Here is an 18,550-nt window from a genome sequence, read left to right as displayed (position 1 = left end):
AGGATTGTTATAGGAATAGCATTGGAAGGAAGTTTGCACAGGACGCAGTTGCTAGAAAGACTCAGAAATGAGATTGCAAGCAGGTACTGACTCTGCTGTTTACTAGATTCTGCATCACGATCAACTGTTGGGTTCCTGGGCAGCTATATTAGCTTTCTCTTTCTGAATTAAATCAGGACCATAAGGTGAGGAACGTTCATATTCCACATGTAGTTCCACTGTGTAGGGACTGGAAACTGTTAGGTCTGTGGCAGATGTTACACTTAATATGTGATTAACCAGTTAATTGCATCTTAAAGTGTAATCTAGCCAGACATTCATGCAGTTAATAGTGTGACAAAAAGCAAAACCATCCACAAAATTATTACATAGAAAATTTATAATAATTTTGTGACTGGCTTCCATCGCACTAGGTGGACTGTACCAGGGCTTGAATGGGCCTTGGTGTGGTCCCTACCTGTCATTGATCAGCTGATTGTCAGTTCGCGGGGACTGTACTGTGGTCTGTTTAAGTCCTGGTGCAATCCTAGTTCAGCCAGTGATCAGCTGATTGGTAGCTGCTCCAGTGACTCCAACCTGGTGGGTCCCTGGAGCCAACCAACAAGCGCCTGATTGTTGGGCACCTTTGCTGGTTCAGACCTCAATTGTGCCCTGCTTGCCAGTGTAGGGGGAGCATAGGATCTTGATCCTGGGCTCCCCCTGCACTGGCAAGTAGGGCTTGATTGGGACCTGATTTCCTGATCCCAAAATTGCATGTCCTGCCGTAAATGTGTGGCATGGCAGGAGGCACAATTGTTGGAGTTGCCGATTTGGATCCCATCATGTCTTTAACTGAATGTCTGTCAGTGGTCTTAATGGATCCAGCAACCAAAAAAAAAAAGGCATGAAATGGGCGGAGATTCCTTTGTATAAAAGGACTAAACGATGCTTTCCAAATAATGATAGAAGCCAAAAAAATAGAGTATAGCTACATCTCCCCAAAGTCTTTCTGTTAATCTTTATTACTACTGCTGTTACTTAAGATTGCTGACACATTTAGCTGTCATTTCAGTTAAGTTGTTTTCTAATCAAATGAACTTTGAACTGGTACATGACCTATACTAAGCATTTTAATTGATATCTATTGTTTGTTTGGAATTCGAACTGCCTTTGCATTAGGTTAAAAAGGGAATTTAATCCCCCTGAGAGAGAAGGTGGGCGGGGGGAAATATTTTGGTGGGGAAGCAGGGTAAGGCAGAGAACAACAAGAAATGAATGTGTGCAGAAAACACATGCAGGGATTTGCTGTAAATTCATGTGCTAACTTTCTTGCAGCCCTGTTCTGATTCAGTGCCTTATGAAGAGGCTTTGGCCAATCGTAGAGTTCTTCTCAGTTCCACAGAAAGTAGAGAAGGTCTTGCACAACAGGTAATCTTGGATAGAGCGTGTGTCAAATCTGTGTGTAAAGCGCATGCTCTCTATGTAAACATTGCTTTTATATTGAAGTCATACAGGGTAAGTATAATTAATGTACAGCACTGAATAAACTTCAGTATGAATAATCATTGATTTTTAGCACATCTAATGTTGTGTGCAAGCTAACAATATTACAGATAATTTGCCTTCTCACAGTTTGCTACACTGCCCTGCCTTGTGACCGACTTCAGACTAACACAGCTGACTACCTCTCTCAAAAAAACAAACAAACCAAAACCCTTAATTGGATTAGAAGAGAAGGGAATTTGATTTGGCTGCAGCACAGCTCAAACCATAAATGCGGGAATTTTGTTCTCAGTTGCTAAACAGATTTTTTTTCTCAGAAGGGAAGTGCTAATCTGACAACCTAATTAAACTCATTTGTGAAATTACTGTAATAACTGGTAAGCAGACTTACTTCTAAATGAAGTTTACGTTATTAATTGCGTCGGCAAAGAATCAAAGGCAAAGAATTGTAAAATACAACACTTTGATTCCAGATGAGACTGCAGCTGACTTGCACTAAGAATTAGACAGTTTTGTAAGAAATAATTGGTTTATGAAACAAATAGCATTCTTCAACACAGGGCTTAGTTTAGTTTGTAAATTTACAATCTCTTCGTATTGGAGAACTGCTTTTTTTTTTGGTATGCTAGTTGAACAGTATTGTCCTTAGGGAGGAGTTCTGTTCTCCTAACGTAACCCTAAACATAGGGCAGGCCAATAACAGCACCATGCTGCTTTTCCTTCTTAAAAACAAAATACCTCTTATTTTGGCAAAAATTGGGAATTATGGTACACAAAAAATGCATATCTTATTTTTTCATTTCTTGCTGAGTGCTAATGTCCTGGTTTGTTTTTTTTTTTTTTTTTCTTTAAAAACGCAATCTCTTGTATAATTTTTCAGCTTCTACTGTCCAGAAGCTTCTTCCTCCTGTTGGGTATGTGTATTTAGCTAGTGTTTTCAATAGCATGCTGTTTGATCTAGCATTTTGCCACTTCCTCTCTTGTACTCTTGCCTTCATGCTGCAATAATACACAGTCATTTTATTGAAGAATATTATATTTAAGACAATTTTGAAAACTCGTATTTTGCTCACATGAAAATGGTCATGGACAGGAAACAGTGCTCTAGACTGTGTGGGCCGCCTCCCGATCCCGTCCATGCGGCCATGTGCGGGCTAGGAGCGGTATGCGAACCCGTCTTTGTGCACGCAGGCTGTGGCCAGCAGCCCGGGCACGCGGGGTCGAAGAAAACCGGTGGCGAGCTAGAATTAGTTACGGACGCGTAATGGTTGATTTAAAAGATAGTTTACTTACACCAAAGATGGTCGTGGTGTAGGCTGGACAGTTTTCCAGGCTCAGCTCCGCTTAAATCCTCGCTAGAGGACTCCGAAAATTGACCCCGGAGTGGTTGAAGCTCCGCGGGTTCGGCTCGGTACTCTCTCTCTCTCTCTCTCTCTCTCTCTCTCTCTCTCTCTCTCTCTCTCTCTCTCTCTCTCTCTCTCTCTCTCTCTCTCTCTCTCTCTCTCTCTCTCTCTCTCTCTCTCTCTCTCTCTCTCTCTCTCTCTCTCTCTCTCTCTCTCTCTCTCTCTCTCTCTCTCTCTCTCTCTCTCTCTCTCTCTCTCTCTCTCTCTCTCTCTCTCTCTCTCTCTCTCTCTCTCTCTCTCTCTCTCTCTCTCTCTCTCTCTCTCTCTCTCTCTCTCTCTCTCTCTCTCTCTCTCTCTCTCTCTCTCTCTCTCTCTCTCTCTCTCTCTCTCTCTCTCTCTCTCTCTCTCTCTCTCTCTCTTGCTCTCTCTCTCTCTCTCTCTCTCTCTCTCTCTCTCTCTCTCTCCCTCTCTCCCTCTCTCCAACTTGGGCGGAAACCACCCAAGCTCTTTATACGGCTAGCAAGCCAATCGCTAGCCGCCACGTGTGCCTATAGTAAGATCGGCCAATAATGTGGCGCAAATCTTAATATAAATGGCGGGAACTCCTTTGCACCGTGCATCACTATGATGCAAAAGAAATGCACCATGCAAAGAAGGCTACAAACTGGCGGGAAATACTCTTTTGCACGCAGGTTCTCCATTGCAGCAGAAAACTCTACCGTGCAAAGGAGCTGCAATTTGGCGGGGGACATAATTTAGCGGTGCCGAAGCACACAAAAACAAAAAAACACAACTTTGGGTTGTGACATAGACCTGTAAACTTAATTATTTCTCTCTTGGAAACTATGGGACGAGAAAGCTAAACAGTGTTTATATATCTTGAATGGACAATTATTCTTAGTGCGTATAAATGTGAGAACCAAACATCAATGTTAGACTTCAGTGGTAATCTGATAGCTAGTTCAGAGCTGTGTAGGTCATTAATGAGTTTGTATAAATGATTAACTTTGTATTTCCTGTAGTGCTGTTGTTTGTTCTGAGTGTTACTATTGAAGAATGACTCCTGATCCTCTCTTTTTTTTTTTTTTTTTTTTTTTTTTGAAGAATTGCTGCATCTCAACCTGATTTACATTGTGCATGTCTGCTCCTTTTTGTGACATGGCTTTTGGGTTCCTAATGTTAAAACTGGAACATGGCTTGCCGCAGCTAGGGATGCAGCTGTTCAAATTTCTGAACATGATTATTTTATTCCTGACCTATAGCTGCTCTGGATTTCACTTGAATGGAGGACTGCCAGTTGTGCAAACTTGTGATGTGAGCTGATGTCTACCAGGGACTAATGAAACCATTAATTTTTGTTCCATTCATGACCTAAGCCACATTTCTACCTAGAATGTGGTTTTCTAAGCATTAACCTGCTGTACCATCCAATTTCCTTTACCCATGTAGCAAGTTTTTGGAGAATATTATCCTTAATATATTGCCTTCTGATTCTACAATTCAGACACTTAACTTCCTTCCTTAAGGTCCAGCAAAGTTTGGAGAAGATTGCAAAACTGGAGCAGGAAAAAGAGCACTGGATGTTGGAGGCCCAGCTGGCTAAAATAAAGCTAGAAAAAGAAAACCAGAAGCTAAAGAGCTCACTTAGTGGGCAGCTGATTGAGCCAACACAAGAACCTTCTGTTTTGTTGAATGCTTCTGAACAACAAAAGGAAGAGGCTATAGAAAGGACTTCGAGGGAGCCTATGAAAAGTACAAGTCTGGTAAGTGACTTCTCTCCAAATGTCTTTAGTTTTCAGTGTTGAAGGAGACTCATCCCTTTCTACTTAGAAATAGCAGCTTCTTGGCAGTAGTGTTTGAGCACTGGAATATGATAATTGGAGGTTTTAATGATTTTCAAAGTTTAACAGAAGTAAAGCACTTGTTGATTCTAAGTCAAGTTGCCTGCAGTTGTCCTTCTTGAAGAATTTGGGTTTTACTAACTTGGCTTACTTTGTTTAGTAATTTCACTAGTATTACTTAAAGATCCACAGCATTACTTACTAAAATGGAGCATAAATACTGAATCTGTGTACTCTTACTGATTTTGAAGAGATGATGACCTGGAAGAGGTAATTTAGCATTGGCCTGAAATATTTGTATTTCTCCCCATAGTCGGGTACCAATGTAAATACATTTTTTTTAGCTGGTTCATGAACTTAATGCAGTCTAGGGCAGTAAATATATCATCAGGATTGCTTCTCTTGAGCTAATTGCATGCATTTGCAGCAGGTCTGGAGTTCTGATTATCTGTTAAGCTTAAAATCAGAACTGACTTGCTAGTACACACTTTGGATATTCATGACTTGGTTTTACAAATGTCTCGGTGTTCTTCCGCACACTCTTCACCTCACTCCTCTGTATTAGTATATCTTTCTTTCCCTTTTTGTGATAGTCTTCACATTCTTTCTTAGCTTAGTTTTTATGCTGACATTTACCAAGTCATATGAAATTATTTTCGCTCTTTTTTTTTTTTTTTATTGTAACATTTATATTTAAGCCAGCTGTTTTTAAAACACAGAAAAGGCATCTGCAGGTTTTGTATCTATTTTTTAAATGAGTCATTCTAGGTACAGACGTAGTGTTGGACCTGTACCTTCTGAGAACATCTGTGCTCTTTCTAGTTGCTTTTAGAAAGGCGTCATTGACTGTCAGTCTCATCGGAACCTAGGTAAAAGGTGGGTGCTGAGGAAGCAGTGATCGAAGCCCAACTTAACAGCTGCATAGGCCAGATGAGTGGCTTCCAGTCAGAGTGCAACCAACCATGCATCAGCCCAACACTGCACATGAGTATGATTTAGCGTGCATAATCTAGTGTGCAGGGCTAGAGCAGGGGAATGGCAAGTAATACTGTCACCACTTCCTTACTACCAAATTTCTCGACCTATGGGGAGCCCTGTAAGCTGGATGATATGGCTCCCTGGGCGATTTTGAGCACATCTGATCAAAGGTGTTAAAAGTAGTAGCTGGGTATATCCTATAAAATCTGGCATCAATGCAGAAGACCAACCTCCCTGCTGTCTGAGATGGAACCATAAGGAAAGCTGCAAAAACATTGCCTCTTAAATGCTTTTTACCTTACCCAAGGTTTTGTCCCAGTCAGTATCTTGCATACTGGCACTGTTTTAATTGAGAAACACTGGGGTAACCTAATTTTTACTGTTGCACCATCATTACCAGCTTATGTATGGCTTAAGTTATCTAATTTGTAACAATCCTTGAAAATTTGGTTTAAAAAAAAATCTGTAACTAGGGGTCTGAGTGACCTGTTAGAACTTGAATCTTATAGTTTTGAGCTAAAGTTTTTTGTTTCTCTCTGGTTCTAGATTGCAATGTTGACCATGACCACTGACAATGAAGAGGTATTTACATTATTATTTAATACCTGTTTGCCTAAATCTTTGCTAATTTATAATTTAGACAGTATTTAAAATCATCATGGACCTGCTTGTTATACCAGTATTTGGTGACTCTTGGAATAACTCCATATACTGGTATGGGGTGGGGATGAAGCCTTAAATAGGTTTTGCATAACTTATTATTTTGACAAGCATCTACTGGAGTGTTGTTCAGTATACTTCTTTTTTCTCCACTTTGGTCAATTCTGAGCAGTCATTTATAACCATGATTCATATTTCTTATTAAATAAAATTGCTCAAACAGTTTGAGAGTGCAGCTTGCATCTAAAAAGTTGTCTGTGGCTCTGGAAAGTATAGGTCTGTGTTTTGTACTTCAAGCTTAGCTCAATTTCAGATTTCTTATTACCAAGAAAGGACTAAAGCTGGGGAAGAGTTGGGTTGGTGCATTACCCTAGAAAACCTCTTCTTTACTCCAAAGTATAGTTTATTTTGTACAAAAACTAGTGATTAGACTAAACAAATAATCAGACCAAAGGCTCACTTTATTTCTTTAGTACTGTTACTGTGTACCACTTTCTATCCCAACATGAACCATAGCAGGCTAAAACATAATATTTTTCCTGTGTCTGTGTTCATAGCAATGATACATTCAGAGAACATATCGGTAATTATGGCTTGAGTTTGCCCAACCCAAAATTAATACTCTTGAAATCTGATGGAGTGAGAGGAACTGTTTTCGATGGGGGGAATGCAGGAGGGGTTTTTTATAAGTCAGAATGGTGAGTATAGAGAGACTAGCCATTCTGTTAGACTGTTACATCAAAACTTGAATTCAGGATGATGCAAGCTTAGCATGAAAGTTACCCCTCTTCCCTATCTAGTAATTTCTATGAAGGACACTAAAAGTGCAGCATTCCTGCAAAGCTAACTTCAGATGTTTAAACAAGCCTCTAGAAAGATGGCCCATAATGGTCACTGGCAGCTGAAGCCTGGTTATTTGTGGGAATTTCTTCCCTTTGAGAATCCAAATGACAGTTGCATAGTAAGAATTTAGGCTTACATGAGGTCCCACCATGAATTTCTCTCCTTACCATACCACACTTCCTTAATGTGAATTATGACCGCTGAAGTCTACTCCTTGCTCAATTATTTGAATCATGGGTTGGCAACATATGGCCCTTGAGCCAGATCTGACCCACGGTGCCTATGCCTGGGCTGTAGCTGGGCAGCTGGGAGTCGTTCCCACGTTGCTGCTGCTTCTGTCTTCCCTTTGCTTCCTGGCTGCAGTGTGGGTGCAGCTTCCAGCCAGTGGGGAACGGAGCTGTGGCTGGGCAGCTTTCAGCTGCACCTGCACCACAGCTGTGGGAGAAGAAGAAGGCCTACACAGGGAGAAGTGGTAGCTTTCAGCTGTCTGGCCCTGACAGTTCCCTGCTGGCTGGATGCTGTGCCTGTGCTGCAACCAGGGAGAAGCCATGGGTGCAGTTCCCAGCTGTCTGCCTCTGGTGCAGCGCCCCACCTGGCTGGAAGCTGCTCTCATGCCCTACTTGTGAGTGAGGAGCTGGGAAAAGTGGTAGTGGCACTGGCATAGCTCCCAGTTGTGTTAAGTGTGACTATTAGGAAGAGCCAAATTCAGTTGTGTTCTACTTGTTTCATAAGTAGTTCGCTTACTACATTTGGGGAACTTGCTTCTTTTAAAAAAACAAACAAAAAATCCAAAGATTGTTACCTTTATGAAGATCATAGTAATGAGCTTTTTGGTGAGCTGCAGTGAAGATGACTGATTTTTTTAACTGATCCCTTGAGCTCTTGTTTTGTAGGCTTCAGATGCAGAATCCCGTGAAGGCTTGATAAAAAATCACTACATGGCAAGGATAGCAGACCTCACTTCCCATCTACAGCTTGCTGACAGCAAATCAGTGCACTTTCACGCTGAGGTGAGCATGCCATCAGCTTGCTGCTTTCACAGTGGGCAATCCTTTCTGCATGAGTAGTGAACTCGTAATAGGTGGTACAAAACTGGCTTCTGAAATGTATTCTTTGGCTGTACAAAAGGTGAAACTTACTGAGTCACGTACCAGTTTGCTTATTTCTGAAAAAATCATAAATTGTCTTAGTCTGCTAGTCCATTGTATTTAATCATGGACCTACCTGTGTTACTTCTTAATGTATTATTGTAAACCTTGTTTGCTGCTTTTTTTTTAAGTTACCAAACTATAGTTTTTGGTTTTGTGAGACAAACAACAGCGTTCAACATTTTTTTGGCAGCTTGATGGTGGAGTGCTAGAACAAACTTTCTCACCCTAGAGTCAGACTGTTATACACTGTAGACTGATTTAACTTTGGAAACTGAACTGTTTTCAGGCATTTGTTATGCTTAATTTTAGGAGCAAAAAAATGTTTCTTTCTTCAATCAAAAAGTGACAGCTACTCTGAACAGTTTTTTGTTATGGTGATTAGTATATTCAGATGGGCCAGAAAAATGTCTGGAACATGTCCCATTGTTTTGATAGATTTGCCTTGTCAGCCTTAATATAAAAAATTATGTATATGCTAGATGAGTCTCTGCATAAGGATAGCCTTCCTGTAAGGCCATGCGTGCATGCACTAACCTTGCATCTTGGCATCTCACTATTTTGAGCTGAGATTTATCTATATCTATATAAATAAAGAAGAAGAAACATAACAGATTGTGCTGATCTAAAATGTTTTCTGACGACAATGTCTAATATTAATTTTGCAAAATTTAATTAGGAGCACACCACTTACCTCAAATAAATCTTATTTTTTTAATAATCTCAAATGTGTCATAGCTTCTCTTTATAATATTAAATAAGTCACAGTATTGCCATGTGAAGCTGTACATGCAAGCTTCCTGAAATATGAGATTTTGGTTTACCCAGCTCTACAGAAGTTCCATAATACACATATTCAAAACAAAACAAAAAAAACAAGGTCAAATAACAGGCTAGATATTAAAGATACTTTTAGGCGCTAACTTTTCCTTTTTCTAATTGCCAGTGCCGAGCACTTGCCAAAAGGTTATCTTTAGCTGAAAAGTCTAAGGAATCACTAGTGGAGGAGCTGAAATTGGCCAGTCAGAACATCAGCAGGTTACAGGCAAGTGAAATATTAGCAGCATACTTTAATGGATGAACTCGGGCAGCTGTGGGTGGAAAAGCCATGAAAAACAATTTAAGTATGGCAATACTTGGAGTGGTGAGTGTGAAACCTGTAATGGGACATGAGTAAATTTTTTTAAAGAACAAATTTCATTTATGCACATAATTACAGTTTAGCAAAGATGAAGTGAAATTATCTTTGGTGTCCATGTTTTGGCTCATTTAGATATACAGATGTTGCAGACAAACACTGTTTTTGCACCGTTGTTCTATGGGTTTTTTCCTTCCAATCTAGGTTTTTATGTTTGTAAATCCAAGCAGTTTGGTCAGTAGGAAAAGCATTATGGAAGACCTATATGTAACAGGGATGGGCAAGTATTTGGGCTTGTGGGCCACACGGAGTTTTGGGGAGGTGTCGCATGCCAGGTCAGCAGTTTACCACACCCCTCCCCCAACAGCTTACCAAACCTCCCTTTGTGGGATGGAGCTGTGGGTGGGGATGGGGAGCTGGCATGGGTATGGGTGGGAGCTTCAACAGGTTCAACCTCTGGCCTGGCTGCCTACCCCAAGGAGGGGCTCAGGCATATGCCCTGATCCCTAGTGGGACCCTACCAGCTGTGTCCACAGCTGATGCCAGTGCCTGCGTGGCACCACTTCCAGCATGTGGGAGCTGGTGTTAAGTTTTTCAGGGATGTGGTGTGGGGGGAGGTGACTCTGCCCACAGTGAGCAGCAGTGGCTGGTGCTGGACACCAGGCAAAAGGATCCAGCAGCAGGCATGCTCTTCACTGCCAGGGTCCTTCTGGATGCAGCTGCCTGGAGTCCATAGGGCAATGCTGGTGGCAGTGGTGGGGAGGAGCTTCAGGGCAGCCCTGGCACAGGAGGCAGGGCTGCCTCTTTGTCGCCCCCTGTCCCACACCTACAGCATATCCCCACAGCTTACACCAGCTTCTGGTCCATGTGCTGGAAGCAGCACTGGGCAGGTGCCGGCATCGGCTGTGGATGTAGCTGGTAGGTTCCCACAGGGGATCAGTGTGTCCCCCTGCATCTGCAAGTGATGCTGCTGCATCAGAGTGTCAGCTGTGGTCCTGTTCCAGCGGGAATCTGCAAGCAGTGTCTGCATCTGATCCTGGCGCTCCTCCGGTGTACAGGGCAGGAGCTGGTGTAAGCTGCAGACAGGACTGGGACGTGGCTGCCTGTCATGACACAACAACCAGAGCTGCTGGCTCCTGGCGGGTAAGATCCTAAGACTTTGCAGCCACTGACCTGTCGGTCAAATACATTCAGTTGGCAGGCTGGTTTCAGCCTGCAGGCCATATTTTGCCTGCTCTTGATCTATGAATTTTTGTAAGTAAAGTCTTGCTTCCACATCACATGCCTCATCAAGGTACTACCAGCACCTTGCTTTCTGCTTCAGACACAAGCTACTATTGCTCAGCCAATGCTTATGGCTGAGAGGGTGAACACGGGATTCTGCCCCTTCTGTTTGCTGCCCCAGACGCAAGCAGTGGTCCTCTTGGTAGCTGCATGGCCTGCCCAGTATCTCTGGATGTACTTCTTTTCTAGTGAAGAAAGCAGCTTCCCTGCTTAAGATATGCCCCCCAATTTTGGGGGGGCTGACTTTGTCGGGGGGATGTCTGTTGTACGTAAGGAAAAATATATGGTACTCTATCAGTAAAGCTTCAAATATACTAGAAAGCAGCTTTAAGATGGGCTTCTCCAGTAATACAAATCCACATGTAAGAATACACAGATGCCAAATACAGGCAGTGCCTGCTAAAGACTCAGTTGAGGCCTACAAGATCTATTCAGGAGTGCAGAGGTGGGACTTTGAATTATACAGAATAACAACATAGCCTGCTTGTCGGTAGAATATTAAAGGACAACTGTCTTTCAAATACTTTTAATACTTTACAGCCTCTAAACTTCCATGAGAATGGAAAATAACTGTCACTTAAAATATAAACACTACTTTTGCTTTTATGTTGTCTTTTGGGCAGTAAGTGTTGCTGCAGCAAGCTCGAAAAATAGGCTCTACCATTTTGTGTTAACCTGTTATATTCTTTATGCTATCTCTTCCTTGTTTCTATCAATGCCATTCAAAGTCATTCCCTAAGCTCCTTAGAAACAGGTACATTTTTTTTAAACTAAAGGCTGTACATATCTTGTCCCTTAAACTTGCAAGGGTGAATATACACAAGCTGCATGATAGAGACAGCTTTAGGAATGCCACTTCACGTGCCTTTGTCACATCTGAACTGGAAATGTCTTTTGTGTAATGTTTTGATATCACAAAGCTTTACATTGCTTTGGGTTTCACTGTCACAATTGAATTTAAAAGTAAAATTCCATTTGCCTTGGTGCAGTCCTTGTTTGCCTTGCTGCTTGAAGATCACATCTGATGTCAGAAGATGAACATCAATTAGCTGCCAGCTTGAAGTATTCTTTGGCACACTGCTAACGGAGGCATTTCCTGGCTCTTGTAATAGTTACTCCGGTAGCTTTTTCTCTGCCTGTAACTTGTTTAACGTCTGATGCAGAACTTAACTGAAAGTACGGTGTCTGACCTTTGTAAACAAGACTGGCGTGATGGAAATTATCTGCACAAATCCTTTCTTAAAACAGTGATTCATTATTTCAGTGCCTTTGTGTTTACATAAATATTAGGTACAAATGCACAGCAAACATACTTACCATAAGCATGTGTTCCAGGATGGGATCATCTGCCTTTTTAAACTGACTTTTCTTTGTGCTCAGTCACCACCTAAACCCTGCATGTATAAATTGTAAGTTTTAGATTATGCTCATCTACCGAGGTTCTTGGGTAAGACAGGTACACACCAAAGTATTGGAGTGCAATGGGATTTCTATGCAGACCAGTATCTTTGTGGTAGCGTGAAGTCTATTGTAAAGTGAAATTTGACCACTTTTTCTTAGTGACAAATAGACTATTGAAATCCCTATGAATAAAATGAATCATGCTATCTGAAAAGCTCCATATCCTTCTCCCAAGAAAATCACAAAAGTTGTTACCCACAGTTACTAACACACTTTAAAAAAAAAATACTTATAAGTACTTATAATCCTGGCTCTTAAACAGAAGTTTAATAAATAAAGTATTTGCATCAATAAAAATGCCTAATTCCAGACTAAAAAAAGTCTCAGTGGTTCTAACCATGTTCTTAATTCTGACCAGAGCATGCTTCAGTCTTTTTGCACCATATGGTTGAGAAGTGATAGGGGAAACGGGTGATTAAAAATATAAGAAAATAACTACTGACTTCTGCAGGAGTCATACTTCTTTCTGTTCTTCATAATAAAATGGCTTGAATGCATGGATTTGTCCAGGAAAACTTATGTCAACCAACTTAAGTACCTGCATTAGAGCAGTGTGCTGAATGTCACTGCTATTGAGCAAAATTGAATGCTACTGTTCTTTCACTTAGGATGAATTGATGACTACCAAAAGAAGCTATGAGGATCAGTTAAGTATGATGAGTGATCACCTCTGCAGTATGAATGAAACCTTAACGAAACAAAGGGAAGAAATTGATACGCTAAAGATGACTAGTAAGGTAGGTTATCCTGTGTTCACTTTGGGCATGGCCTGCAATAGAAGTTTTTAGCCCATGGTGCTTTAAACCAGGAGCTGGCCACGTTTTACAAGCCATGGGCCAGAACAGTGCAGCCTTAGTCCAGTGCAGGCCAGTTGGCTTTGCCCTGGCAGTGCTGGAGGGGGGGTCTTTTCCCACTCCCACATGGCCAGGCAGCTGGGAACTGCATCCATGCCACCACTACTTCTAGCTTCCTGACAGTAGCAATGGCGTAGCTTTCCCATGGGTGGGGAGGACCATGGATCCAGTGGCTTTATGGATTAGATATTGCTGACCTTGCTCTTTAGTAAGCAGGTAGTTTCTGCTCTTAGGTTCTGGGTAGGAAAGCATAAGCTTCTGTAGATTGAAGTGAACAAGAAAATCCTGGTACTTCTGCCTGGGCAGGTAGAAATGAATAGTGGTTGTGGCCCATCACTTCCCTGCATACTTTCTCTCTCTGAAGATAGTTTGTCACATCCTCCCCACCTCAGATTAGGCTTTCAAAAGGAACTCCTTCATGAAGAACCCGAGCTGCAGAGCTTTTCCCAGCTGCTTAAAAATAATTGTAGCTTGAAAATCCTTAGGGAGGAGATGGGGCAGTTGCAATTAACCTGTTTATTGCTGGGATGCTCATTATGAGTATTTTCCTGTAGTTACAGCATGTTTAGTTCAGAGATACTGTATTCTTTATCCCTTCTGTCCCAGTGAACTAGCTGTAGCTGCTCCTGTTTTTCTGTTGAAATGGCACTTGGGTTGTTTTTTTTCCATCACTTCTTATTTCTGTGTGCTGTTCAGGGCAGGGCCCTTTTCAGTCACTAAATTGTCACTCAGGTTTAGCATTATCACCACCTATTAACAATTTTGTTTCCTAAGCAAGGAGTCTGTGTACTCGTCATACATTGGTCTACAGCTTGGCGTTGTTACCAGTGCAAACAGAATATGAAAACAAAGTGCCACTTGGAACATTTGATGTTTAATCGTTATTTTTTTGTGGTGGGGAGATCTGGTGCTATGGAAGCTGTGTGTGTGTGTGTGTGTGTGTGTGTGTGTGTGTGTGTGTAAGGCAATTAATTCAGTATTTCTGGGGAGGGGCAGGGAAGTTAGGGGTAGAGCATGCCATTTGCTACACTTGTGGAAGTCTGGGATTGAACACAAGCTGAAAGTGAAACCAGTAAAAGTGACTACCATGAGTTTAGATGCAGCTATGGGCTCCTTCCCTGCATATAGAACCTCATGTTTTTCAGATATTTGGCTCTGCATAGTTTTGACTTGGCAGCATAAAAAGTTTCTTTGACATCTGGTTGTTTTGGCATGTAATGTCTTGTAACTTTAAACGGACGCTGTCAAGTCAATGTGGAACTAACATTGAGGTTTTAGAAAAGCATGTTTGCCTAAAAAGTTTTACTGAGGTTGCCTTACGTTTTGTGGGAGGGTTGGTTTAGTTGGTTCGTTTGTTTGTGTGTTAAAACATTCCAGTAGGCATGCTGTCTCTCTGAATATAGCTTTTTGGGACATTTTATGTGTCTGCAAAATGATTTTGAACCTAATTGAAAACAAAAATTAAGTATGAGGTTGATCTGTTTTATTGTACAGTTCTGATATAGGGATGAACAAAAAGTTCACACACAGCTAAAACACTAGTTTAAAAAACAAACAACCATACTTTACTAATGTAAGATCTGCCTAATAAGATGCAAATCTCGGAATTAAATATGAATTATAAAATAAGTGTTCCTTTAAACAGTGTTATCTTTAAGAGGTTTCACAAATTTACAATGAAATTTGTTTTTTACCCTCATATAAATGGCCAGAGTATTAATATGCCCTGTAATTCAGTTTTGGAAGCATAGTATGGCACAAAAATGTAATTAAAAAAATAACCTCCCCCTAAAATAGTTACTGTTTCTCTAGTAATTGGATTTTAAATTACCTGAAAGTTTGAAACCTTTCAAAAAGAAAAATCCTCAGGTCCTCATATTTAAAAGGCCACAATTTCACTTTAAAAATAATCTCATTTTAATGAGAAGTTCATGAAACTGAAAGTTAAATTTGGGGAGGATTTTATTTCCAGGTCCAATAAATATTTTCTCATTAGGGAAATAAGAAAGGACCAAACTCTACCAGCAATTAACCAGTTTTCTTTTAAAGCAGAAACTGTAAACCCCTAAAAACCCACTTATTTATGAATAAAGTTGTCAGTGATTATTGTTAGTGACCAATTGAGAACTTTCCTTTCCTTTTCCTTTGAGAAGATTCTGCTTTTACCAAAACCAAAATAGTAAAGTTTAATGTTTTCTGGAAAAAAAACTGAAAAGGAAGTTCTCCGTTTAGGTCTTTTGTCATGTAGCCTGTAAGGTTTGTACTAAAAACAAATATCACTTAGTGGCCCAATGAGATCTCTTGTCTTCACTGTCACAGCATTTGAATTATGGTATAAATGAGAACTTAGACATAATCTAAAAGCCTTTCTCCCAGCTCTTTATTGGACTGAGATATTTGTGGTTTTGATGTCTGAGAGCTCTGCTATCTTCTATTATGTCTATTAAAATTGAAGAAGTTCTACAGCAGCTATCTAGTGTTTTAACTAAAGAAGCTTGTGGACAGTCTTTTTTTATCTTTATCTTTTTTTCCCAAAGTCAGAAACCATATTCTTGTGTAAGTATCCTATTTTTCTGTACATTTTTCTCTAAACTCATAGTGAATTAGGGCTCCATTTTTTTTCTTTGGCTTTTGTGGTTATTATGAATTTTCTAACATAAGTTTTGTGCATTATTTTTTCTCTTGCTACAGGGAAATGCCAAAAAGAATAAAAATCGATAGTTTGTGGCCAATCAGCTGCCTCTCAGACACTGTTGCTGCTGCTGCACAGAATTTGCAGATGCTGAAAATCTGATGTCTAATCTTGTTAGGTCTTTACAGGAAACAGAGGTGATATTGGACCTAGTGATTTGATGTTTATACGTGAGTTTGAAACAGTTAGAACTTGTAACCAGTAAATCAAACAATTAAATGTTGTCAGTAAAACAAAATTTACACTCCATTAGGACTTACCTTAAGTTTTTACAGTGCACTTTTTCAAACTAGGTTTTAATTTCATGTAATAACTTCAGAAACTTTTGTATATTTTCCAGTTCAATTATACATTAACCAGTTTTCTGTCTGTTTCTGGATAAAGATCAACATGTGAGCATCCATACATTCAGTTACTTGTTGAAAGTAATCTAAAGATTCATTAGAAAACTATTTTTGGCCATGCAAGCTGTGCAGTTATTGTAAATTTTATTGCCTCTTGCGCTCAAATTTTCTGGAGTAACTGTGTTGGTTGCTAAAGGAAGCTCAAATCAATAAATTCATGCTTGAAATAAATAGGTTTGGTCTTGTCTTGGTGTATACTCAATGATGGTAACTCCATTTCACCACATTTAGGGGTCTGGGTTTTGAACTTAAGAGCATAAGTAGCTCAGTCAAGGAGCTCTTGAAATTGCCTCAAAGGACTTGTTTAGGGCATGTTTCAATTTTGAAACATACTGACATAAACTAGCTGGTAGAAGCTGGAGAAGATGTGAACATAAAATGTTGAAAAAGAATCAAAATCTCTCTTAACTTCCTCTCAGCAGCATAACAGCAGGCAGGCTAGATCAATCTGCTACTCTGCTGCAACAAAGAAGGGTCTATTAAATGCATAGAAGATTTAAACACTGAATTTGCAGAGGAGTTTAAGGCATTTTATGGCATTTTTGAAATTGCCTTGAGGATCCCGTTTAAAAAAAAATAAAAAAATATGTTTTTACATTTGTTCATAATTATGGCTTATTTGGAAGCCTGTGGATTTTGGACTCGTAAATCTCAAGATTTGGGGCACAATGTAACACTGCAAGTTTCCATAGCATTTTTAAAAATCAAATTCTGTGTTGCTCAACAATTTTGGGGTTTCTTGTTTTGTTTTTTGTTTTTGGTGGGTTTTTTATTTTGTTTGGGTTGTTTTGTTTTTTTTTACATTGAACTTCCCTTCAGTGATGGCACTTGCTTGTCCTGACAAAGATTCACTCTGTAATGGTCAGCCATGTCAATGTATGTTATGAATCTTTAATAAAAAAAATCCATTGAAAAATAGGCTATTGTGAGTGCCTTTTTGTGTACACATGCCTATAGTATGTTTCTGTTTTTTCAGAGACAGCAGAGTTCACAAGGACAAGTTCCTGGGAAGGAGAGGAAGATTTGATGAGAGAGGATCCTTAAGATCAATTTTTTTTTCTTCCAGTCAAAGCTGCTCTGAAAATTAAAATATTCTCCTCTTTGAATCTATTCCTTGTTTCAGAGTGTTAATACTGTATTTACCCAAATCCAAGACACCGTTGCATTTTAAATTACTCCCCAGTAATGAAATTCTATACATGAGGAATTTAATTATCAGGGGGATTATGTTAAATGAATCCCTCCAAAGCAGTGTGGGGAGAGAGGGGGTCAAGGACACAGATGACTGCCTTTTTTTCCCCCTACTTGCCTTTGCCCCTTGACTCCCTCCAGCCTGGCCTGACCTAGCCAGGGAGAAATAGTTGCAGCAGCTCTGGGGCCAGCTGGGTTGGGGCTGGTACTGAGAGCCAGAGCTGAAAGCAAGAAGCCAGGTAGTGGAAAGGGAGTCAGGGGCAGGACAGCAAGTGGCCAAGAGGGCAGGCCACATGATCTCCCTCTGTGTGCTCCTCCAATGTGCAGTCTCCCTTGCGATCACCATATGCCCCCTTCACTGCATGATCCACCCAAGCTCAGCTCTTGCTTTGGCCCCGAGTCCAGAGCCAAAGCTGGAGCTCAGCTGTCCCAGCTGGTACTCAAATCTAACTTTCTATCTTGGTCTCTGCCTGAAGGTGAAGTTTTTTGAAAGTTAGAGCAAAAAAAGATAGCTTGAAGATTAAAGAATCCACCCCCCCCCCCCAAAAAAAAAAACAACCCCCAAAACAAAACCAAACAAACCCTAGCAATCCATTACAATGACATCCATGAGTGCCTTGGTAAGATCAAGTTCATGCTGACATGCACTCTGTGGAACAGCAGTTTCAAAAGTAGAACTAATGCAAATTGTAGCATATAGTTCTTCAGAGCAAACTTGCCTGCCACAAGGCCAGCAATATCTGCTGCTCCCTTATTTACCTGGGGGATTGGCTTCATTGCCCTGTGCCATGCTCTATTTCCAGTCAATAGATGTGCTTTGGCTGGAAACATCCAGCCGTAAATGGGAGGGCACTGCCAGTGTCAAGCAAACTTTTGAAACTGCCCATAGGTCAGTAGTGCTCAAGCTTTTGGCCCTGCAGGCCAGAGCAGCAATATGGGGCTGGTTTGCAAGCCCCAGCAGGGTTTGGGATTCCCCAAATGCCAAATTTCTGGACCCATGAGCAGCCCCAAGGACTAGAACAGGGGTTCCCAGACTGGTACATGTACCTTGGGGATATGCAAGACATCTCTGGGGGGGGTATGTGGGAGAAATTATGTAATGGCGGGTTTAAATTTCATTATAATAATTGGTATTTAAGGGATTAAAATATAAAATGTATGGTGGTAGGGATACTGGGGCAGATGGTAAATTTGGAAGGGGGTATGCAATAAGAAAAAGTTTGGGAATCTC

The 18,550-nt window shown here is 40.7% G+C and overlaps 1 protein-coding gene across 1 annotated transcript in view; it reads left to right on the top strand.

The window, feature by feature from the left end:
• The window catches only part of PPP1R21 (protein phosphatase 1 regulatory subunit 21), a 38,514-nt gene extending 22,215 nt beyond the window's left edge, over positions 1 to 16,299 (top strand). Inside the window, exons 16-22 of the mRNA XM_025202674.1 lie at positions 1,315 to 1,407; positions 4,352 to 4,588; positions 6,191 to 6,226; positions 8,041 to 8,157; positions 9,242 to 9,340; positions 12,787 to 12,915; positions 15,724 to 16,299. Of these exons, the coding sequence (XP_025058459.1) occupies positions 1,315 to 1,407; positions 4,352 to 4,588; positions 6,191 to 6,226; positions 8,041 to 8,157; positions 9,242 to 9,340; positions 12,787 to 12,915; positions 15,724 to 15,753 (741 nt within the window). The 3' untranslated portion in view covers positions 15,754 to 16,299. The remainder of the gene's footprint in view (positions 1 to 1,314; positions 1,408 to 4,351; positions 4,589 to 6,190; positions 6,227 to 8,040; positions 8,158 to 9,241; positions 9,341 to 12,786; positions 12,916 to 15,723) is intronic.
• Positions 16,300 to 18,550: the final 2,251 nt, after the last annotated feature.

The sequence above is a fragment of the Alligator sinensis genome, unplaced genomic scaffold (genome assembly GCF_000455745.1).
Source record: "Alligator sinensis unplaced genomic scaffold, ASM45574v1 scaffold131_1, whole genome shotgun sequence".
Taxonomy (NCBI): domain Eukaryota; kingdom Metazoa; phylum Chordata; order Crocodylia; family Alligatoridae; genus Alligator; species Alligator sinensis.
The sequence above is the reverse complement of the archived record's forward strand: the minus strand, read 5'-3'. Positions and strand labels throughout refer to the sequence as shown.